The sequence below is a fragment of the Tauraco erythrolophus genome, chromosome 4, assembly GCF_009769465.1.
Source record: "Tauraco erythrolophus isolate bTauEry1 chromosome 4, bTauEry1.pri, whole genome shotgun sequence".
NCBI classification, from domain to species: domain Eukaryota; kingdom Metazoa; phylum Chordata; class Aves; order Musophagiformes; family Musophagidae; genus Tauraco; species Tauraco erythrolophus.
This window is the reverse complement of record NC_141468.1, coordinates 56,124,118-56,148,024: the sequence shown is the minus strand read 5'-3', so window position 1 is coordinate 56,148,024 and position 23,907 is coordinate 56,124,118. Positions and strand designations below refer to the sequence as shown.

Sequence of the window (23,907 nt, the reverse complement as noted above, 5' to 3'; positions counted from 1 at the left end):
GAAATGTTTTAGCCCTACCTCAATCTGTGCAGAAGGTAGATTCTCAAAATGGTTTAGAATTCGAACAGTCAACAGCCGGACCTATCCGAAGTGGAAGTATACGTCAGAAGCATGCAGGAGAATGCAGGCTACATACGGAGACACGAACGCACCTACACAGAGGTTAAAGTTCTGCACCGGAGGCTGATGTCACTAGGTTCCTCCTAGAGCTGAGAAACAGATGAGCTCCTGTAGCCTAGCAGGCAATTTGAAATGAATATGTCAGGCTCCTGCTCTGATTCACCTCTAGGGAAGCAGCAAGCCTCCTAGGGCTAAAACTTTTAACCTCTGTTAACTCATGCTCCACAGCAGCCTCTTACAATTGAACAGACCTAAAGAGATACTATGGAAGTAACAGCTTTACAGTCTTGTGTTTCTCCTTTCAGCCTTTGTCATTTAAGTTTACTTAAATTACATTGTTAAAATACAAATTATCTTGCACTGGCTCAAAAAAGCAGATTACCTTGGAAACACCAGTGGAAATATTAGGATGCAACTTCTCAAACAAGTCCATTAGGTTCCCTTGGGAAAGGGGTTCCTGGCAGCCACTCAATGCCAACCTCGTGTAATAGAGATCAGCCAACAGCAACGCAGAGGGGTCTGAAGGAAAAGTGCTAAAACAATGGAGTGTTTTATTAGCATACAGAGAGCACTGCAACCATACAGGTATTTGAAAATAAGGCAGTAGTGACAACAACAATATTAAGAGAAAATTCCTCATGAATTCAGACTCTGCTGGCACTAGCAGGCTGGGGAAGTTAGACTTCACCAGCATGCTGGCTTACAGCCTCAAAGCCCAATTACCTATGAGATCCCAAGAGGCACGAGATTTCTCCTTTGTACTAACCAGGTCTGTCAAGCTGGAGCTAACAGGCTGGACCCAGACACACATAGCTGCAGAAAACAAATCTGCATAGGTCAGACAAGTCAGCCATCAACTTCAACAGAAAAAAAAATAATCTGGGTTCAGGTGAGACACCAGGAAACCTCCGTGTCCAGAGCGAAATCTCCTTCTGTCACCTAATATTCCTTGCACCAAGCGAGTTTCACACCCCTAGCTCAAAGCTGGCAGAAAAGCACTAGACTGAAGCTCACTGCCAAGACATCCTGCTTGATCCGGGCAAGCTGTTTCATCTCCATCATGTCTCAGACATGGGCACCATGCTTTCCTAACTGAACAGGATGTTTTGAAGCTCAAGCCACCAAAGAATTGGAGATGCTCCAGCTCTGCAGTGATGAGAGAAGACAAGTTCAGCAGGATTTGCTTGAGAGAGATCAACAATCTCCCTCAATCCCTCCAGCCACTCAGTTAGATGTACTAATTATAACTAGAAGAGAGTTACAATAAACAAAATGGAGCATACAAAGCTTCCTCCTATTGTGGAGCAAGCACACACGTGCCTACATAGGGACATGGTGGAATCACAACACCGCCAACAGATTACAGAAGTTCAGGCTTTTGACACAACTCAGAACGCACTGTTTCTGCCTCTTTTATCATTACAGTGTAACAGAGTTAACTAAGCTTAGTGCTTCCAGGCAAAACTAGAACCAACTTACTTGACACGTTACTCTGCAACTAAGAAAGCTTCAGCTTGCAGAGAAAATGTCACCGAACAGGCACTATGTCTACTTGGTTCTCCCAACAAACAGTGCCTACAACATTGCCACCTTACATAATCACAATACTGAACAACACGCTGGCCTAACAGAACAGGCAACACACAAAGAGGCATTTAACAAGCCCTTACACAAAGGCAAAGTCAACTCTTTACTGTACCAAGGAATAATGAATGATCACAGAACAGGCAGAGTTTACTTACGTCACCAAGCTCTTGACACGCTCCACAGGTAACAAATGGAGTATTTCAGACGACTCTACCAAACTAAGAAGAGTACTTACAGCTTGGCAGGCCACGAACAGGCTTCCTGGAGCAGACAGAGAACAAGAACAGCCTGTATATTTACTCAGCTCTCAACGACTTATGTTTGTTTGGTGCTTGCCCATCTGGAAATGGCTAGAGTCACAGAAATAGGGTAACATATGGATCCCAAAACCGACATGTGTATTTTCTATACCATTATCATAACCCATGAAGGAAATACTCCTCTGGCTATAAAAGTAAGTACCTACCCCAACAAGCCAGCATTGAAAACTGTGAGCAGCTCCTAGTTTGCATCTGTTTCTGTCATACCCATATACACAGAGAGCAGAGATCTGGAGCTAAACACTGTTGCAGGAGGCTCAGACAGCTCTGTGCTACAAATGGCACTCAGAAATGAAGAAATGCTGCTCAAATTGATATAACTGCAGCACAATAGAAGCAAAAATATACACTGATGCTACCACACAAGTGCCTATAAACTTTGGCACTTCAGCAATACACTACTCTGAGATCTTCGAAGCTACCCCATATACTTAAAGACTAAGCATTTGTTAGTGAATTGAAGGTGGGTTTGCTGAATTTTGTTACTGAATGTTGTCTCCTTCCTAAACCTCTCAGCCACCTTTGGGGATGGAGGGCTTTCCAGTGGCATAGGAGAGCCAAAGCCCTTCCAGGCAAGAAAGGGAAAGGGCAATTGCTGTCCCCTGTCACTCCTAATTTAGCAAGTAGGTTGTTTAAAATAAAAAATATAAAAATTCCCTCTCCTTTGTCTCTTCTCAAGTAGAAGAAATACTGTTCCTAAACCAAGCAAATTGAAGAAGGTTTTGAAAGGACATAATTTTCTCATATGCTGCCAGCTGCCATATGCGGAAGTGAGCATGCATTTCCCATTTATTCCTTTGAAAACGTCCCTCATTCCAAATTGCTTAACTCCCCAGGTGTGTGCCGAATCCTGCTCACCATTAACCTCCCAAAGGAGCTCCTCAAAGAGAGGAGAAGAAACAGCAAGTAATGGCAGGATGAAGCTTTCTCTATCTATAGTGTAAGGACACAGGTTCCTAAACTGTAATCTGCATACCATCATAAAATCATAGAATCACAGAATGGTTAGGGTTGGAAGGGACCTCAAAGACCATCTAGTTCCAACCCCCCTGCCATGGGCAGGGAAACCCTCCACTACACCAGGTTGCCCAAAGCCTCATCCAACCTAGTAGTAGTATGTCCGTGCTGGACAAAGATAGTGGCTCTGACTTCACTGTGGACACACCAATATGATCAATAGGCCAAGCATTTCCATACAGGCAGTTAACCCTGAACACTTCCCATGGATAACTTGCTGTTGCTCTGTCCTTGTTCAAAAGCCTGCTTCCCTGCAGTCCACAGCAACTGTAGAAAACCACCCAGTTCTGGGACTTGCACTTTGCCTGAGGCTACAGAAGCCAGGCAGGTCACCCAGGGAGCCCCGGGCTAGGGTATGCCTTGCATGGGCAATGAGAGAAGACCAGAGTCACAGCAGAAGGTGAAGGAATTGCAAAGATCATGGAGCTGGAAAGAACATCAGAGGATGAAGAATCCTAATTTGGGAGGAGAGTGAGGAAAATCAGGCAAAGAAGGATGGGGCAAAAGGAGGCAGGAGTGTAGGACTCAGGTCGCATTTCTTTTCTCTTATGGGCAAAGGAAGAAATAGTAACACACACAGAGCTGGTGCAGAGCTGCTATATATCAACGAAAAGCAAATAAACAGGAAATAACCATAACTGACCTTTAAAGAGGCTTCCTTTGTCAATGGCTGTGAAGAGAGTGTCTATAAAACTTGTCACATGGGATAGAATGTGTTCTTTGTCCATTGGCCTGTCCAAAATAAATGGGAAGAATTTCTGCCTCTGTGTTACAGACACCTACACACATATGAAAGCTTTCTTTCATACTTATCTTGTATTAAATTACAGATAGCTCACCCCAAGTTTGAAACTGGCAGCAAACCATTTTTGCTATTTCAGATTCACAATTTAAGTTGCAGCATTCATTGCACCTCCCTTCTAACTACTTCTTCCATACAAGAACTTCATAATTAGTGAAAAAAACACTGTCTAGAGAGGACAGTGCTTAAAACACAGAAACTGAAATGTGTCAAGAATATCTCTATGTACTAGAGTATTAAATTTAGGGAGTCGGCAATCAAGAAACTGATATTCTATTCCTAACATTACTATTGACTTACGGTTTTTCCACACAGTATTTTTTTGCCTTCTAACCCCAGTTTCCTCAAACTAGAATTAGCAATTATTGTCATTCCCTTAGTAAAATGATTTCTGACAGATAGCAAAGTAGACAATGCTACAGAAATACATGACAACAGTACCTTACAATATCCCTTACCTAATATGTGGCAGTACAACCAAGGCAACCCAAGGCTGTGAAAGGTCAGTGATGTCTTCCTTCTCTGGTAAATGCATTAAAGACAGTACATAATCCAACACTGGTACTTCTGCCTTTGCTCCTTGTCTTTTACTTGTTTGTTGTCTTGTGTTAGAACTAAAAAGAAAACCAGACTTTTCAGCAACCCTCCACTGCATATCAGAGATTGTTTCTTTTCCTCCCATGATATTCAAAATCATGTTTGCTATTTCTAGCAAAAAGGACTTGAACAACTCAAAAGAGATTTTTTTAATGTCCTCCACAGCACAAAATACCATCTAGTCATGTCAAGGCTGAGGATCACAAAACATGGCCCACGAGAAATGTGAGGTCTCTATTCCAAGTTCAAATAATATTTCTAGAAGGAAAGATACTAGTTTTCAGTTGGACACCCTCACAACAAGGAGGTATAGCCTCTAGGAGCACCCTGGAGATGTGTCTGTGATTGTTGTTAACAAATCATGATCATGCTGACGTAGATATATTAATGGATGACGGAAAAGATCCAATGAGGTAAAAGTTTGGGGACTTAAGAGGAATCACAAGCTGAGCCCAAACCAATAAGCCTATCTGCAGGCAGAAAGGGCTGACACCAATCTGGAACATATGAACACGAGCACTTCACACCCCACGGACAATAATCTTTCCATTCCACCCAGCACTTGTCAGACTCAGAAGGCTGCATAGGCTCCACCTTTCAAGACAGGCAGAAGCTAAACAAAAAGACAGCATCAAGAACGATTAGAGGTTTAAGAAACAACACTTCTGAGATAAACCTCAAGGAATTAGGATTTTTGGTCCAGAGAAAAAAGATTTCAGATGTTTCTGATGATCAGAGCTCCTTACTTGTAAAAGCTGGATGCAAAGAGAAAGAAATAATCTGCTCTTTATGCTCTCTGCAGATAAGCAGCAATGGATTTAAACTGCAGTAAGAGAAGTTCAGTTCATACACTGAGGACTGGAGGGGAAAAAATAATAATCAAATCCTGTATAACCATAAAGACAGTAAAGTACTGGCACAGACTGCCAGGGGCAGCTTGGTAATCTCCAGAATTGGAGTATGTAGTAACAAATTGGTCAGACATCTTTCAGGACTGGTTTGGGACTCGCCAATTCCATCCTAGGTAGGAGATGTGATACACAACTCTTGAGATGTCTCCCAGCCCTATTTTTTGCCACTGACATTGCAAGAGCACAAAGAAGTCCCAAGCACAAGGTCCTCTTAGCTATGTACTCCATAGCACTGAAAATACAGAGAGAACAACAGACAAGGGAAGAAAAGCAAATTTAATTCTTTTGACTCAACCTTCTGCTCCCTAAACCCTAATACCTCATCTCTATTAAATAAAAACAAGAAAAACTCAGAGCGAATTGCTTTTAGGAAAGATAAAACCTTACATAAAAGGCAATACAAGTCACCACTCTGCAGGTGAAAGTTTTGAATTATCTGTGCTGAGTGATTAGAACAACTGTTATCAGTAGATTAGCAACGGTCATTCTGTGCTTGACAGTGGTTACCACCCCAAACCTTTCCCAAGAGGCTCCCTGGGAAAAGCAACCTCTTCATAGCAACCAAGCTAGCTTTGCAACTAGAAGCAGTCAAGCTGTGCCAACACAGTGCTGTATCTGGATTAATTATATGCCCTTCAGCACCCAGCTGTGCTCTGTGGTAAGACCATAGTACTGCTGCCAAGAAAGGCCCCGGACAAGACAGGGAAGAAACAAGGGGGAAAGGCAGGTTAGTAGTGATAAGAACTTGGACTGTAGCACTCACTACAAAGATTAACTAGCCAAGGATGCAGCATACATCTTGGTGTAACAAAACCCCATCACACACCTACCGCAACACTCACTAGTCTTTTCGCATCAGTGATAACCTTTCCAGAGCAGTATCTCTTCTCAAATAATCTCGGAAGGAAAAATGGGATTCTACTGTATCACTTGTTTTGCAAATCTGCTGGCAACATTGCCATTTACACAACTCTAGTAAATACTGGAGGCAACTTTTATGTAGCTCTGCACTGCTTTCAGGCTTGCAGTCATGCAGACACATCTAGTGTTTGCTAAACTTGAGACGTCTCACCTGATGGATGATTCAGTGAAAATGAGAGGATACTTTTCAAACGCCATTGAACCAATGGTAGGAGGCTCTGCTTTCACCAGAATGAGTTTAGCCAGAATTGCCATTGCCTCATCCTTTGCGAGGGCATCTGTGCCAGAGAAGCAATGCTCAATGTACTCTAGAAAGCATGGAAGAAAATGCTGAAGGGGGGGAAGTAAAAAAACCAAACAAACAAAATAATAAAGTCAAGGGTTAGTAAGTCTCTTTAACCATGATCGAATTCACAAAAAACACACAACACTAGCCACAGAGGATTTCACGCACTCACAAATGAGCCAGCAAACCGCCAGATTTATCAGTCCTGGTGCCCCAAGCCACCAGCACACAGACAACCTCTTATCCCAGCAGGGACAGTGATTTGACATAAAAACTCAGTTTGCCCAAATCTGGTCTCATCAGGACACTCCAGATCCCTGACTTTACTTTTACCTCCCATTCTGCTTCATTAATTTGATTCCTCCTGTATCACCAGTTCCAGACATGACCCTATCAGACATCACTTATTCTTAATTTCCATTTACTTTCGCCAGAACTCCTTCTCTTCATTCCACCCGTAACAAGCCCACCCCCTTAATTCCCAACAGACAAGCTTCTTTTTGTGTGCACAGATACCCATCACCTTCTCCAACCCTGAGCATCATTACCAAGCTTCAACACAGTGGCATAAGTAACCTCTTTCATTCTTACCAGATCACACCGGAAGTTCAAATAAACATCATGTCAATACACAAAAATGCTTTAGCACACAAGGCAAGTAAATATACTGTGGATTTCCCAGTTGTTGTCTTTGGCAACAAAAATAAACGAAATGTACCAAAGCTTCCACCTACCCTCTCAAATTGCTTCATTGAGAACATCACTTCAGAGAAGCTCAAAAGAAAGCGCCGTTCAAATCCACTTTCAAATACCTGCAAGATGCAAATGAAAGGTTGACAGGAACGCATTAACAGGAGATGTTTCATAGTCGACTCTCCATTACCCATGAGATCTTTTTTCCAGTTTATGAATCAACCATGCTTTGAACTCTGAGGTACTCAGCCTGGCTCTCTGTTCTCAGCTAGCAGGGCTTGTTAGTTCAGGTAGACACAGCAACACTGTTTGCAGTGATAATTCAGAGACAGAACAACACAGCCCTTCTAACAAACCCTGCTGGATCTAAGCTGGCTCTGTACATAGACAGCTTAGGTATCTCGTTAGGGTGATGTGGAAAATGTAAGCTGAAAGTTCTGGGACTGCAGCACAGATACATCAACAGGTAGAAAAAAGCTTAGGCCTAGAAGATCATTCAACTCAGCATTTTTCCTGTGTGGCAGGTTGCAGAAAGTTTACCACCATATTGGCAAAGCCAACCTCTGTGCTTCTGAAGGACCCAACACAGGAACAGTCCTTTGAGATACTGAGGATCAGTGCTCCTCAAGGCTGAGATGTGCAACACAGGAACACGCATCCATATCTCCCTTTCCCAGACCCTTCGGAAGACAAGGACAGCTTTAAGCCTCCTCCAGTTTAACAGAAGCCCAGACAAATATCCTCAACTGTTTCAAGGACCACGTCTCTTGAGTAAAACTGGACTCATGCCACAGGCAGAACTAATCTCACTTCAACACCAGCCAACATTGAAGACCAGATGAAATTTGATCTTTTTTAAACAATTGCAACAGCCTTGTTCTCCCATTGTAAATCACAGGACATTTTTTATTTCAAATGTTTTTTTACATACACAGTACAACTACGGTCCACATTGTAAACCGCAAAATTATAATGTACTGTAACAGAAAAGCTGAAGAATTAAGACTCCATAGTAGCATCTCCTATTAATCTTTGCAACACTGCATTTGATAAGAACGTATGCAGCTAATCCTGTCAATACTATAAGAGCAATAACAGTACTGAAATATGCCTTCCCCTGTATTTTCTAAATCAAACTGCACTTGCCTGAACCTTGTTCACAAGGCTAAGCCACGCTGTCTAAATGTCTGGCAGCTTAGTGAAAAATGTACTTTTTTCACTAAGTTCAACTCACTGACCTGCTTTATAATCTAAGGCTGAACGTGCCCCTTCTCTGTTCTCACTCCTTTCTCCAGAGGCTGTAGGTGTTCGAGTCAGAGCCTGGTTTTCACTGCAAAGATGTCTGCCACAAAGGCACTGCTACATTGACAGTCTGTGTGAGACTCTCAAGGAGTCCCAAGATCACAGCAGACATTATTTAATGCACTGCGCCGCTTCTCCCTTATCTGTGCAAAAGGCTAAAGGGATCCTTATAGTCTATTTCCTAGCTTGAAGTGTAATGTCCTGAAATCAGCCTGCTCTAGGGAACTTGAACTGCTACAAGCAGCTATCTTTGTTACCTTCTCAATAGCTTCCTTGGTCAAAGAATCAGGCAAGAACACCTTCTGAGCCAACAGCAATGCAGAGATGGTGTTCAACAGGGTCTTGCAGCAAGATGATGAGAGATCTGGTGTTTGCAACATTCTTATTAAAATCTGAAATGAAAGAGAGAGCACTGATATTTGTCTATGAAGACAGTGATTGTATGGTCTGAATGATTTGGACAGCCGCTGGAGCTGGAAGGCGTAGTGTTCTAAGCCCACAGAACTGAATCCTAACAGTCCTGTTAAAGTTTAAAGGCATTAAATCTACATTTGAACCCAGCGCGGTCAAATGTATATGAATCTGGTAGAACTGCTCTACCATTGATATGGAGGTCTAGATGTCTTCCACAGTGGCAGGAACTACAGCTCAGCATGGTCTCTAGCAGCAGCAGCCTACTTTTCCTCTTGTTCATTTAAAGGAGGACTACATCAGCATCACAGTACAGAGGTAAATTCTCACAGGATCAGAGAGGTAATAATGCTCACAATAAATGTCTCTGTTCACTCAGCTCAAATCCCAAGCCCACTGATGCATCAGAAATGTGTACGAGTGCTTCAGCTGACCACACCTCTTCAATATTCAATTGGTACTTCTTTGGCACATCAGCCAAAGCAATGGTCTGACCTACCTGGCAGACATCTTCAGGCAGTGAGATTTTGGATCCATTTCCATGTTCCACTAGGATCAGATAAGCTTGCAAGATCCTTTCCATCTGCTCTGAAGCCATACAGCAGTTGGCCTTAGTTATTTTCCTCTGCAAGACTAAGACTGACTCCTGTTTAAATAAAAAAGGAAAGCAAAATGTTTCAGGGAAATGATCAGATCCTGTTTCACTCACTGCTATTTGAAAGGCATTCTAAAGAATCAACAACTCATCTGTCCGACAAACTACTGTTGACGTTCTCGTTCATGTTCAACAAACTACACCTTGCAGAAACACTGTGTGATTCCCATGATGCAAAAACACACATCCGAGATTCCTGGGACAGAAACACAAATACCTCCCAAGATGAAGGTCTCCTGAAAGGCCAACACACAACATACAAAACAGGAAAGAGGAAGAAAAATACTTGGCCCCAGATCCACAGTGGTATGGAAGCAAACAGCTTCCAGTGGAATTATTAGAACTTAAGTACTTTTACACTTTATGCATCACTATGCTAATGTGGATGCTGAGAGGTTACTCATATCATCTGCATTATACAGATAATGGAGCTACCCTGGATCACTCCCATTACTGTCCCTTTCTGTCCAGAGGATATAAACTCCCATCTTTGATCCTATAAATTGAACCCAATTTAGAGAGCTATCATGTGACTATGTGAATATTTCCCTCCGAGCAAGACACTCCCCACATCCACTGGTTCCCAGGGTAAAAAAAAGAAAACCAAGCCTCATTAAAAATAAAGGGAATTATGTCACCAATTTCCAAGATTTCATTTCAATTGCAGATGCTGAGTGACTTAGCTCCCAGGGATACAAAACATCCAGTGGCAAACCATTCTATAGCTAATAACAGTTAAGCAATAACTGTTACCATACCCGGTGAGGTAGAAGGAAAAAGATGGGATTTTCTGGGAACCTATGAATAGTCACAGGAAGGGAGTTCCAAGATGGAACAAACACGGCTATTTAGCCATGCTGGAAGGACTACCCTGAAGTCTGCATGTACCATTTCCTCCAGTTTCCTATTTCACCCATCTGAGCAGCACAACAGACCCAGCTGTCGGTTGCAAGAGGTTTTGATCCCCCTTAGCGAATCCCAATTGCTAGCAAAAAAATCTGGTGTTGCTCAGGTAAGTAAAGAGCACCTGCCAGGCCCTTGCTCATCATTCGACATCACCCTGACTCAACACAGCGCAGCCCACGGCACTCAGTCGTGCTCCCTCAAACCTCAGAGTGTAATCCCCAAGCAGCAACATGGGAACATCCAGACTGAAAACACTGATTTTTCAGCACTTGGCTCTGAGGCTCTCCAGGTTCAGCCCAGGTCTTTGCTGTAAAGAGAGCTGCGGGGCAAAAAGCTTCTCCTTTACTGCCACTAAGCAGTTTTAGAACAGCCAACATACCCAGCTCAGCAATAAAAAAGCAAGCCCTAGCACTCCCACTCCAGCAAGGGGCCTGTGATGTCTGCCTCTGCAAAAGCAGATCCTACAAAACCTCCTTGCCCAGGTTCCTATCCAGACTGAGCTCCAAGTCTGGCACACAGCAGTTCCTTTCTCACTCACAGCACAGCACACCCATCAGGGTCACTCTGAACATCTAAAAGAAGAGTGGGATTTTTCTCATGTGCATGATGCTGTACTTAATGCTTCCAAAGCAGAAAAAAACCCCAATTCTGTTCCCATAAGACACAAATACTTTTCTTGATAAATGCACAGGGCTTTTTTTCAGTCTCTCGTGAATTAAGATAAATAAATAAATAAATCAGTGTACCTCCAGGCACTTGAAGACAATGTCAAAATTCTCCTTATGGATATGGAGTGCAGCTGATCTGATCATCCTCACAAAAGCTTCTCCTACAGTTACCCATGGTAGTTCAATTTCTTCTTCAGTAATAGGCCCCAGCTTTGACAGAATTAACTTCATAGCCTGCACAGGAAAAGAGCACATCATGTCCTTATACTTAGAAAATAAATCTAGCAATCCTAAAATTAGTTAGTGCAATACACTGCTAAAATACTCCAGTGACGTTCACTCTTTCTAGAACAACTACCAGGGAAAAAAAAACAGGCTATCACTTAAAATCTGAAATATCAGCAAGCAGTACTATTTTAACATACAGGAATACTGCATAGGAATTACTAAAAACAATCTTCCTATCTCATAGAATATTCTTAGAAGAAGGCTTTCAGATTTTCTTAAGTAATGAACAGCATGCTTATCACCAAGGATCCACCGAGGTGAACAAGACAACACTCAGTGGTTTCACTGAGCGCTACCTAATGCTCCATTACAGCAACATTTAAACCAGCAATCTTTTCTTGTCTTTACCGTCTCTGTACAAGAGTGGAACATGTTTCGAACACCCTTGCACATCTCAAAAAGTAGCTGTCCTACACCTTCCACCTTCTCAGGGTGCTCCCCCAGGTCACGGAGCATTAAATTGAAGATTTCATTTTTATCAGAAACCTACAAAACATAAGAAGAAAAAAAAAGTTATTTTGTATTCAGAGCTGCCAGCTGGATAGAGACAATTAAATGGCTCTACAGCACCACATCACTCTCCCAGTCCTGCCTTCCCACAACAGTTCAAGCTCATTATTTCTGCAACCACATAAGGAAACTGAAAGGGGAAAAATGATCAGCTGTTCAGTCACTACAGCTCCCCCCGCAAGACGTACACAGGTCTACTCAGGTCACTGCAGCTGAAATACGTGGTTTTGACTACTGTGATTTTAGAGTTAAACATGTGCATAAATGCACCATTAAACTGGTCTCAACTGAAACACAAAGGTCGCTGCACTGGTGTGCAAAGAGACGTGTATCAGTTGAACACAGAATCCAGTCATCCAAAACTATACTTGGGAATACTGCAAGGACTTCTGGCCCAAGATTTTAAAACACTCCATTTCTGAGGATTTGACTTGGAGTTCAACAATTTCTGAAAACAATCAACTAAACAATTGTGCTTTATTAAGGTCTTTCAATCTAGGACAAAAATGAGGATACCCAAATTTGTTAGACAGTCTCAGGAATCTTTTGTATATTTTGACTAAATAAAAAACAACAACTACCACTCCCTTTCCTTACTCCATGAAATGCTGCTGTCTGATCTTGACTGATTTGCCTGGGAACAGTATATATTCTGATATTCAGGTGTGCAAAAAGGTTGCCACAAGAATTTCAGTTCTACAAAGGCCTTAAAGCATTAATGAAAAAGCCAGTGAGCAAACGCGCATTTACAGACTAAGGCCTCCGTTTTGCAAGATTACCTTACCATTTCTTAGTCATTTTAGGTAAACCAATCACAAATGTTTGGTTTAACTGCTCTTAAAACAGAGAGTGCTAAGGCCTCTATTTGCCACTGCTAATATGAAGTGCACGACATTCTCAGTAATAACACTCAATAGAAATGACTACTCAGAACACACTCAACGCCAGTTCAGGCCTTGTTAATCCTTTGGAGAAAACCTAATATTACACATTGAATCCAAGAGCCACCACAGAATGGAGATAGCATCAAAATACAAACACCTCACTCACCTTTCTCATTAGAAAGACAAAACTTTCGGCAGCAAAGTTTCTGATGTGAAGTTTGTGGTGAGCCAGCAGGGTGCTGTACAGGCTACAAAGACACAAAATAATCCACTGTCTTAAAGGTGTCGTGGTTTTAGGCTGATCCAGCAACTAAAACTCACAGTCTCTCCTTCTCCAGTAAAGTAGAGAGGAGAGAAAAAAAAAAAAAAAGGGACTGAGGGTTGAGACAAGAACACAGGGAGCACCCACCAACCATGGTCCTGGGCAAAACAGACAGGGCTTTCTCAAAGCAAAACAGTTTATTAATGATTACTTAGAAGGACAAAGAGAAACAAAAAAAACAATTACTCGAGAGGACAGAAAGAAACAAAACCAGATCTTAAAACCGACACCTTCCCCCCCCTCTTTCCTTTTCCTCCCGGCTCTACCTCCTCCCCCCAGCAGCACAGGGGGCAGGGACTGGGGGAGTGCAGGTCAGTTCATTCTGTGCTGTTACTGCTGCTTCTTTCTTAAAGGAGAAGGAGTCCTTACACCCTTTTCCCCTGCTCCAGTGGATCCCCTACCCACGAGGAAAAATCCACAAACTTCTCCAGCGTGAGTCCAGCCCACTGGAAACAATCCTTCCCCACAGATTGCTCCGGTGTGGGCTTTACCACAGTCTCGGATACTTAGGGAGCTGTAGCCACTCGCTCCGGTGTGGGTCGTCACGCAGACTCCAGATGCCTCTCTGCCTTGTCGTGCACCCCAACACGACCATCCTCAGGCTCAGGCATCTTCTCCCCACGGGCTGCGAGTGGGTCTCTGCTCCACCAAGGCCGTCCTGGTTGCAGGGGGGCCGCCTGCTATCTCACCATCAGCCGCAGGGGAAACTCGGCTCCGGCACACCTCCTCCCACTCCATCCTCACTGACCTGCTGTCGATGCGGCTGTTTCTCTCAGATCTCAGTCCTCTCCAGGTGAACTCAGCCCAGTTGGCACCCCGGGAGTGGGGCGCCCCCGAGTTCCCCAGCTGGCTCCGCCGCCGCCATCCTCCGTGGGCGGCACCAGCCCGACACAGGCAGCTGCCCGGCCGGGAGCCAGGGAGCAGGGGCAGTGCCCTCCTCCCTTCTCTGCTTGATCCTGGGCGAAGTAGCACCTTTTCCGGTTCCTTTGTCCTGACTTAAATAGGGCAATTCGCAGAGGCGCCCTATTGGCTCAACCCCGAGGGGGATGGCAGTCTGATCTGGTGGCCAGAACTAAGCCTAACCCAATTCCAAAACCGGGGAGGTCGCAGGGAGCAAAACCCCTCTCCTGCCACCAGAACCACCCCCCCTCCACATCAAACCATGACATTGGCAACACAAGAATAGCCCCCAACTGGTTTTAAAACTTTTGTTTTCAGTTCACACTGCTACTTTTTACAAACACTAAGAATGTGTCCCAGAGAGAGAAAATACCTTCCTCAACTCGATTCCTTCCCACTTCCCTGGATAAAGAACCAAGTTTTGCAAAGAAGGTCAAATGACAATGCCAGGCAAATGAAGTCACATTCAGATATACCTCTAAAATTTCTGGATCCACATAGATTCAATTGCAGCACCAAGATTTTCAATGTATGTACTCAGCAGGAGCAAGTAAAACCAGAGCCAATTTGATAAACCAGATCTGTATGTCAGTTGAGCCAACAGGCTCTCCTGTGCACTTAAAAGTTTGTAAAGATACAATTTACAGGGGTGATTAACAGTTGCAGGTGGCTCAGCACATGTTCAGTGCAGAGCGAGGGGTGCCTCAGATTCACAGCCAAGCAGATGTTTTTTCAACATGCTCCACAGCTTTTGCTGGGTTGTGGAGGAAATGTGTATTCCCTCTTTTGCTCCATCTGTTACAAACTGAAACTAGGAAGAAGCAACCAGAACCCACTGGCTATGACAAAAAGAAGAGCCCTGCTATCAGAGCAATGTGAGATTAAACAAGCAGTCATACTGGGCCTGGCCACAGGTCCATCCAGCCCAGTATTCAGTCTACGGCAGCAGCCAGAAGTAGATGCCTGGAAAAGGCTTAAAAACAAGGCAAGCAGATGCAAAATCAGCCTTCAACCATCTGCAGCTCAGAGACTGCCCGAGCCAGAAGTGGCTCCTGTGCATTTGGTAACTCCCTCCAACTTGGCCGGTTTCCCTTTGCGCCCATGCCAACCTTCCACATCCACAGCGTCCTGCGGCAAGGAGTTTCAAAGCATACAGAACTGTGCATACCTCATCTGCTCTCTCACAGGAAGAAGGGAAAAACATAAAGGGGAAAATACTGTGAAAAGAACAATTAAAGACTCAAAGAAACTCACTCAATGTCATAAGTCAAGGCATCTGCCACTGGGAAAGACAGAAATGATATAACTATGACTGAGGTACTTGACACTCAAGAGGCCTGTGTTGAATTTAGACTTGGTCACAGTTTTCCGAAATGACTCTGACAATTCAGTGTCTTTCTGAGCTTTGTTTAGCAAGCTGAGGTGGATGTTTCCTCTCCTGTCCCCACAGGAGAAAAGGGGACTGAATGCCCAAACCTGCAGCTCAACCCACATCCCTTCTCCAATACAGTTACCCAAGAAAGTCAGTAGGATCTCAAAGAAGCTGCGTATGATAACAAGCCTCCAAGTTTCTCAGAAAGCAGGAAAAGCATGCTAACAAGTATACTGAAGCATTAACCCATGTTTCGTGTGGCATTTACAAATAACTGCTAATCAAGACAGACATTAAACACAGCTTTTACCTGTATATGTTGTGTATGTCCTTCACCATCAATCTCCACAAGTATTTGTAGAGATAGGAAAGAGAGGTAAAAGCCCATTCTAGCAGCTCTGTGTCCTGTGTATCCAGTAACTTGGTGATGGCCAGGAAAAAGTCATGAAAGTGAGGATAGAAATCAGCCTGAAGATCTCGAGCCAGCTGCACCACTAGACTGCGTTTCAGAAAATACACCAGTGTTAGTGCGTTTCAAAAACAAACCAATAAAAGCCTCGTCAAACACTGCATAATCCAGCACAGTCTCTTCGGAAAGACAGCATCACTTTTACTTCTCACATTTATTTAAATATCATCTATTAGGCAACCTGGATGTCAAGAATCTTAAGATTTTTTTAAAAATCAAGCAGATAACAGTAAACAAGAAGAGAACACCAAACAAAGCGCATTAATATTCTGTCTGACACTCAGTAAGCACTCAGGCTAATTTGCTTGCCTTGTCATAGTTGGTTGGGTTTTTTTAAGACTTAGAACCATAAAGCTCTATCAGGGAAATACAACCACTTTGTGTTTCTCATTGCTAAATTTTCTCAGGCGTAATAAAGAAAAAGAACACTCACAACAGGATTCATGCTTACTTGTAATACTGATGAGGCTACATTTTGTCACCATGTACTTACTCTAATAAGGGTTGATAAGCAAGACTGCCTTTGACTTGCAAATGTGTCTTCAAGCTCTGCACAATGGCACTCTGGTAGTAGACCAGCTGGTTGAAGGACTGGCATTTGTTGGCCACTTCACTGAAGAACTGCACTGTTTGAAGCACAAGAGAAAAGCCCTGAAAACTAGTTCAGCTCCTGGTAAACATGCAGGATGTTAAAGAATAATGGCTCTCCAGAGCCCAATCCAAAACCAGTCAACAGAAAATCTCCCATTGAGTTCTGGATGCAGAAGAAATCTATTTTAGCAGTTTAAGGAAACATGGACAAAAATGACTTACCAAAATGCTGAGTGAGGTTCAGTTCCCTCCATTTCCGTAGTCCTTCAAAAAAGTAGGTTTCAACTTCCTGTCAAAAGAAAGATCAAATAATAGCTACCAACCCTAATGAAGGTAGCCTGCAAAGATGAGAGTTCAAATGAAGAACACTATCGAGTACCTTAAATATTTTAAGAATACTTCAAGAAATCTTGATTATTTCATTTCAAAAGGTGCTATGGAACTTCCCTGAAAATAAGACCTTTCTTTCTATATTAAAAACACATTTGAAAATACTTTCTGGTGACAGGACTTGTTTATGTGATGGCATTTTAAACCTCTGTTGACTGGCCTTGGTAATTTAAGATGCTTAGCCATAGCCCACTCAGCACAAACGCTTTGGCATTTCTTTTGGCATCCTCACAGCTACCAAGTGGGAAGTTCAGAAGAACAATCCAGCAGGCCAGGAGGTAACAATGTGCAAAGCACCATATTCACGATGATGATCTGTAGGTCACATATAGATGACTCTTCTTTATGATCCATGAAGAAACATGCACACGCTTTGTATACATGCTGCGAGTATTGCAACTACCCAGCACCTGTAAGACTTTGCAGATCCAGACCTAGGACTGCTGATGGTCACAGCAGCATCTTCCATGCTCAGAAACACCCACAGGCCCACCAGCCACATGGAAGCCATCAGGGCGGTGCTGACAAAGAGTCTCTATGGCAATACTGCGAAGCAGGTCAAAAAGTAAAGGGGAATGAAGCACGAAATGAGGCTCTAGGAACGGCAACTCTTGCAGGAGCTTCTTTTCAATTTCCTCCTGAATAAATTTAAGTCAGTCTTTCACGGTACGTATCTACTTGTGATGCGATTTCAGAAAACGATCGCAATTGCTGTTCTCACCTCAGCGTAGCTTCCAGTTCTGTCAATCCGATGAATAATATCTATATTAACGTTGCTTAAGCGCTCCGAAAAGGTAAGAAACTGTAAAACAAAACAAAGTACATGTTTCTTGCTCAATTCTGAGAACAGCCCTTGTAAGTCCTTCTCAATAGCACACGCACTAGAAACCCCACGCACTAGAAACCCCGCTTGCAGAGACGGGCTGCCAGATAGTACCCATCAATCTTTAAACAGTCCTACCAGAATGTTAAGGCAAAAAAATGCTTACAAGAGCCACGAATAGGACTGACCCTTTCCCCCCTCATTCTGCACAATCCGGGCTTGCACCCCACACGCCCACAAGGTGAAAAAGATGCAGAGAAATCTACACGAATTTCAACAGACTGCACGGCTCTCGCCTTTCCTAAAACAACGCCCACGTTAACACCCCCGTCGGATGCTATCTTTTTTTATTAAACTATGTCAGTTTCTTACACTAAGGCTGCGGAGTGCCTGCGGCGTTGCACGGAGGCTGACTCGGCTCACGGAGGTATCACGGAGCGCCAGGAAAGGGAGAAGCCGCACTCGGGCGCGGGCGGCCCGGCCAGCAGCGCTACGGAGACCCGACGCGGCGCGGCCGCGCCACACCACCCGCCCTCACAGCTCCTCCTCCCCCCCGCCGCGCGCCGGCAGCCCGACACCACCGCTAAACTAACACCGACGATGAAAAACCTAAAAGACCCGGCCGCGGTGAGCCGGCGCGGCCCGCACGGGCGGGCCCTCACCCGGTGCGTGTTCCCCGACTTGTGGGCTGCAGACTTGCTCTTCATGGCGGCAGCGGGGCGGCCCGGGCCCCGCGGCGCGGCGCAGCCCCACACCGACAGCCACACGTGCAGCCCTAGGCTCCGGGCGCCGCCATGCCGGCCGCGGGCTGCCGGGAGGAGGAGGCGGGATCGCCGGCGGAAGGGGCGGGCGGCGACTGCGGGGGGCCGGACGGGTGCTGCTGAGGGGGTTCTGAGGTCAGACTCTGGGGAAGGGCTGGAACGGCAGCTGTCCCCGTCGTACCTTGGCGGTGAGCGGCGTTTCCCTGGGGACTGTGGGCAGAGGAGTCCACCTTCGCCCGCGTCTCGGCTCTCTGGTGCAGCGCGGAGGGCCGGGGCACCCCGGTAGCGGAGGGCGGCCCCGGCGGGGCCTGAGGAGCAGAAACCGGTACCGGGAAAAGAACGTCGTGCGGGAGAGCGCAGCCCCCAGCGCAGCATCGGTGGCTCAGCCTGGAACGGGCACCGCCCAGCTGCTGCAGCCCCGATTGTAGCGCAGGCGTTTGTCCAGGCCTCAAAAAGAAACAAAACCCACAAAGCTTATCCCAGGCAGAGTACGTGCAAAGTAAATCCTGGCGCAAGAGCGAATGATTACGGGACTGATCGTCGCTCACGACGTGCGCTCGCAGCAGTGCCAGGCGTGTGGGAGCCTCTGCCTGTGGCTCCAATCTGAGGAGGCAGAGAACGTGCACGGGGGAGGTGGGAGGTGAAGAGAAGCTGGATGAAGCTTTGGTCTGGGCAGGTGCAGTACGAGCAGCCCAAAACTACATGGCTGTTTTGGGTTGCAGTTTACGAGTGTTGGGAGTTCTGTGCCTGCCGGTCCTGCCTGTTAAGAGGCAGCTCAAGGCCGCTTTCAGAAGCCAGCCTTGCAGCTTATTCAGACAGCAAGACACAAGGTTGGATTTGACCACGACTAAAGGCCACTGTTAGGAGCACGTAGGGACCCACAACTTTGAACAGACCCTACAGGTTTAAACACTGCCAGGTGCATCCAGAAAAGCTGCCCGTGGGCAGGCAATAGGCCGTTAACAGGATAGTCATCTGGACAGGCAGGGGAGCGTGCTCAGTCCAATACCTGCGAAGTCAGAGAACTACGGAGACAGCTGTTAGCTCTAGAGCGTGCTCTTCTCCTGCTGGAATAGAAAGGTCTTCTGGCATTTGCATTAAATGGGAAGAGAATGCCAAATTTAGGCACTTGAGTTCGAAAAGGTCAGCTTAAGTGTTTTCAAGCTCAAATATTTCCATGAGAAAGTGCAGCTAAAAGCACGTGGAGAGGTCTAGATCCACAAAAGAGCTTAGGCACCAATATGCAGCTGTTTAAGAGCACAAAGACCTCTCCAGACATGGTTAGTAAATTCACCTAATATGTCTCCTATGTATTGTGAACTTGTGAAAAACAGTCCACAAGATCTTTTTTCCATTATGAGTAGCATCTTGTAGAGGTTTGGAACTTCCTGGGATGCAAGCACTCCAAAATCATCCAAGAGAATGAGCAAAATCTAATATTTTGACATGGACCAGTTGGAGAGGGTCCAGAGGAGGGCCACGAAGATGATAAGAGGGCTGGAGCACCTTTGCTATGAGGACAGGCTGAAAGAGTTGGGGCTGTTCAGCCTGGAGAAGAGGAGGCTCCAGGGTGACCTTATAGCGGTCTTCCAGTACCTCAAGGGGGCCTACAAGAAAGATGGGGTGAGGCTGTTCAGGAGGGCCAGTTGTGATAGGACAAGGGGTAATGGTTTTAAAATAGAGGGAGGTAGATTCAGGTTGGATATTAGGAAAAAATTTTTTACCATGAGAGTTGTAGAACACTGGAACAGGTTGCCCAGAGAGGTGGTGGATGCTCCATCCCTGGAGACGTTCAAGGCCAGGTTGGATGAGGCCCTGAGCAACCTGATCTAGTTGGAGATATCCCTGTTCCTTGCAGGGGATTTGGACTAGATGACCTTTGAAGGTCCCTTCCAGCCCTAACGATTCTATGATTCTATGATTCTATTCATGGAAAGCAAGCAGGAGAACAACTCAGGTGTGCTCTCCCTGTTGCAGGAGAGGAGTCAGCAGTAAAAATAAAAGACATTAAAGGAAGTTTTTAAAAGGTTGCAAGTGCTTCTTTATGTTTGTAAACTGGCAACTTCTCAGAAGAGTGAGACAGGTTAGACCTGCAGCTGCTGATGTTCATGAGAGCTTCCGCCCACAAGAACTACTGATGGACTGCATTTCAGCCAGCACTGAGTACAGCACTTGGAGATACATCTGAGTGAGCCTCAAGGTAGTAACTCAGGTATTGATACCAGTATGACAATGACAGTAGGTCTGGCACTTCAGCTGGGAAGGTTTAGTGACCCAGAATGTCCCTTCCCCACTTCTGTATGAATTACAGCTATGTTAACAATATCCTTTCTACATATACTCCTCTCTGACGACTGCAATGCCTCAAGCCTCAGGCCTTGTTCTTTTACTTTTCCAGGAAGAGATGCAGCTCTCCTGTCTCTGGGCAAGCCCCAGCTCCAACACCCTGTGATTATCTGATGAGCCCAGCTGTCAGCAAGTCTCCTTCAGAAATCCATGCTAACGGCAAGCAGATGGCCTTCTGAAAAGCGATGGCTTATTGGTAGTAATACCTGTAGAGGCACGTAGAGGAAGCCATTGTAAACCAGCACATACACATCTATCAGAGCAGTCACCTGTGCAGATCTGGCTTCTTCAAACACCTGCTGTGGGCTACAACCACTAGTCCCTGGCAGTAATCCATCAGTGCTTGGCGACATGTCTAAGATTCCTATGTCTTCTCCGTTCCTGGGCTTTTTAGTTCTGCTGTCCAAAATCTATTTGCTGGACTCAGCAAGAGCCAGGGCCACTCTATGTAGAAGCAAAGCAGGCTTGTCCTCTAGAAATGTTTTACTTTGAGTCAGTGTTACACTTTCCAATTGTTTAGGGTTTTTTTTTTGTTTGTTTGTCTGTTTGGTTGTTTTTTAAATAAGCACTGCCAGTTTAGCCCAATAATAGTAATTTGGGTAAAATACCTCAATATTTAGCTTAGGATTGTCTCACAGGGCAGAATTCATCTCACATAACCTGCAATGTTTACAATGCACATGTCTGCCTCTGAGCAGTCACTTTAGGCTCCTTTTATATTCACTGCAGATCTAGGCACATTCTTGTACTTGAAACATCGATGTTAGAATAAAATGAATAGTGCCTTAGAATTGGTAGTCTCAGAGAGTCTAGATGACCCCATTATATGTGCATATCTACAAATGACCCTGTGAATGCCCCCCATGACATGGCTCAATAACTACCTAAATATGCAGTATTGAAATCATTGTAGAGTTTCCCTACTTTAATCATATTCTTATGCATATTAATCAAGAGCACAACGCATACTCCTGAAGCTTGTACGACACTGAGTTTCTAACCTAAAGGACATGCTATCTGGTACAAGCCAATGAGCAGCCAGGACAGCCTGTTTTTAACCCCAGGATATTGTAAATTGCGTAGGTGCACAAGTGTAAGATCAAATTTTCATTTTTCTACTCTATTCATATGGGCATGGTGGAGATGTGCCAAGAAAGGAGTTCACATAGGGAATTTCATTGTGAGAAGATCTTGCTTTTCAAAACAAATTATAATGGGCAAATAGATTAACAGAAACACCCATGAATTCAGCCAAACAACTTCGAGGCTCGGATGCCCAAAGGTAGGTTCCTCAATCAATAGTAAAGACATTAAATAAGCAACAGGGGTCTTGAAGTGGTGAAAGTTACCTGCCTGGGTTGTGAACCTAGAAGCCTTTCTCTTTCCTTGTCCTGAGTCACCCCACAGAACAACTTGGGGTGCACGGGCTGGGTGAATGTGGCTGGAACTCCACTGCATCACAGGAGCTCTCCGTAATCCTCAGTGAGGGGGAAGCTGGCATGAGTTTGAAGGCAGGTTGTACAAGTGCATGATGTCTTTGGTGTACTCATTCAACTGAAGCAAACATTTATTATTTTTTTTTTAATTTATCTGGAAAATAAGAAGAGCACTTTGAAACACAATGACATATTTTCACTGCCAATTTCCTCCTCAGCTTCTAATTGGCATTTTGCCTTGCCTTGTGGAGAAAACCCCACAAGGTTATGTAGGATATCGACAAGAGCATTTGCATTTTCAGGAACAAAGCAGACAAGATGCTGGAATCCTGTTCTGCAAACTGGTGGAACCGTTTGACCACATTTTTTTCTAATATGCCTGAAGCACGGAAATTCCGCAAATAATGCAACTCCAGGTCAATGCTGGCTGAGTCCTGGGGAGAATTTCACGTACCTTTAGGTTTGCAGATCAGAGAAGGTTTTGGACAAGGAGCTGGAGTATAGATCCCAGATTTCTGCAGCTATTTGGGTAGGGGGGGTGAGTGTTCATACCTGAAGTATCTTGAACTTAAGAGACTTCCCTCACAGAACAGGGCACTGACAACCTGATTCAGCCCCTTGAGACATCTAGGCCAGTGGCTCCTCCATTGCAAGTCAGGGTCCTGCTGCAGAGCTGGAACAGGTGGGCTGTACTAGCTTCATCCCTAGAAGTAAACCAAGTAGTGCCAGTGCACAGAGATCATCCACACCAATTAATCATCAACACGATCCCTGGCACAATTTTGATCCATGCCAACTAGTACTATTCCAAGGTTTCTGCCAGTAGGAAGCCACACCTTTGGTTTTTTTTGAGATGGGGAAGAAAGTTTGAGAGTTTAATTTGTCTTGGAAAGGAAAAGGGTCTGGTTTCCGCATGGACAGCTTTTATATAGATGGCCCTGATACGGGAAGGGATTGCAGTGTTGACCACTGCTGCTATTCTTCGTCGCATTTCTCTGCCACAGTGGCAGCAGCAGAACTGACTTCAGCCTTGTGGAAAGCAACAGAGGCAGCAGGAGGAGGACCCACAGAGGAAGCAGGGGGAGTGGAAAGGAAAATGAACAGGGGGGATGGAGTCTTGTCCCCAAAAAGGATGCGAATTCTCTCCTACATTTTGCCGTCACCTCTAGAACAAGAGGCATCTGGATTTGACAGAGGTCATCTGAATTTCAGGCTATCTGTCAGCTGTCTGGGACTACTAAATGTCTGATTACACTTGTCATGGTTTTAGGCTGATGCAGCAACTAAAACTCACACAGTCTCTCCTTCTCCAGTAAAGTGGAGAGGAGAAAATATAATAAAGGGACTGAGGGTTGAGACAAGAACAGAGGAAGCACCCACCAACGATGGTCCCGGGCAAAACAGACTTGGCTTTCTTAAAAGCAAAACAATTTATTGATGGTTACTTAAAAGGACAAAGGGAAACAAAACTGGTTACTTGAGAGGATAAAAAGGAACAAAGCCAGATCTTAAAACTGGCACCTTCCTCTTCCCCTCAGCCCCTTTCCTTTTCCTCCTGGCTCTACCTCCTCCCCCCAGCAGCACAGGGGGCAGGGACTGGGGGAGTGCAGGTCAGTTCA

At 44.8% G+C, this 23,907-nt stretch overlaps 1 protein-coding gene across 1 annotated transcript in view; it reads right to left on the bottom strand.

The window, feature by feature from the left end:
- UTP20 (UTP20 small subunit processome component) overlaps positions 1–18,452 on the bottom strand; it is a 63,976-nt gene extending 45,524 nt beyond the window's left edge. Inside the window, 17 exon segments of the mRNA XM_086610958.1 lie at positions 19–81; positions 503–653; positions 1,863–1,968; positions 3,688–3,776; positions 4,305–4,460; positions 6,427–6,605; positions 7,296–7,373; positions 8,814–8,948; positions 9,467–9,613; positions 11,275–11,430; positions 11,833–11,970; positions 13,045–13,126; positions 15,783–15,971; positions 16,435–16,567; positions 16,755–16,821; positions 17,644–17,724; positions 18,408–18,452. Coding sequence (XP_086467084.1) covers positions 19–81; positions 503–653; positions 1,863–1,968; positions 3,688–3,776; positions 4,305–4,460; positions 6,427–6,605; positions 7,296–7,373; positions 8,814–8,948; positions 9,467–9,613; positions 11,275–11,430; positions 11,833–11,970; positions 13,045–13,126; positions 15,783–15,971; positions 16,435–16,567; positions 16,755–16,821; positions 17,644–17,724; positions 18,408–18,452 — 1,995 coding nt within the window.
- Between the last annotated feature and the right edge of the window lie 5,455 nt (positions 18,453–23,907).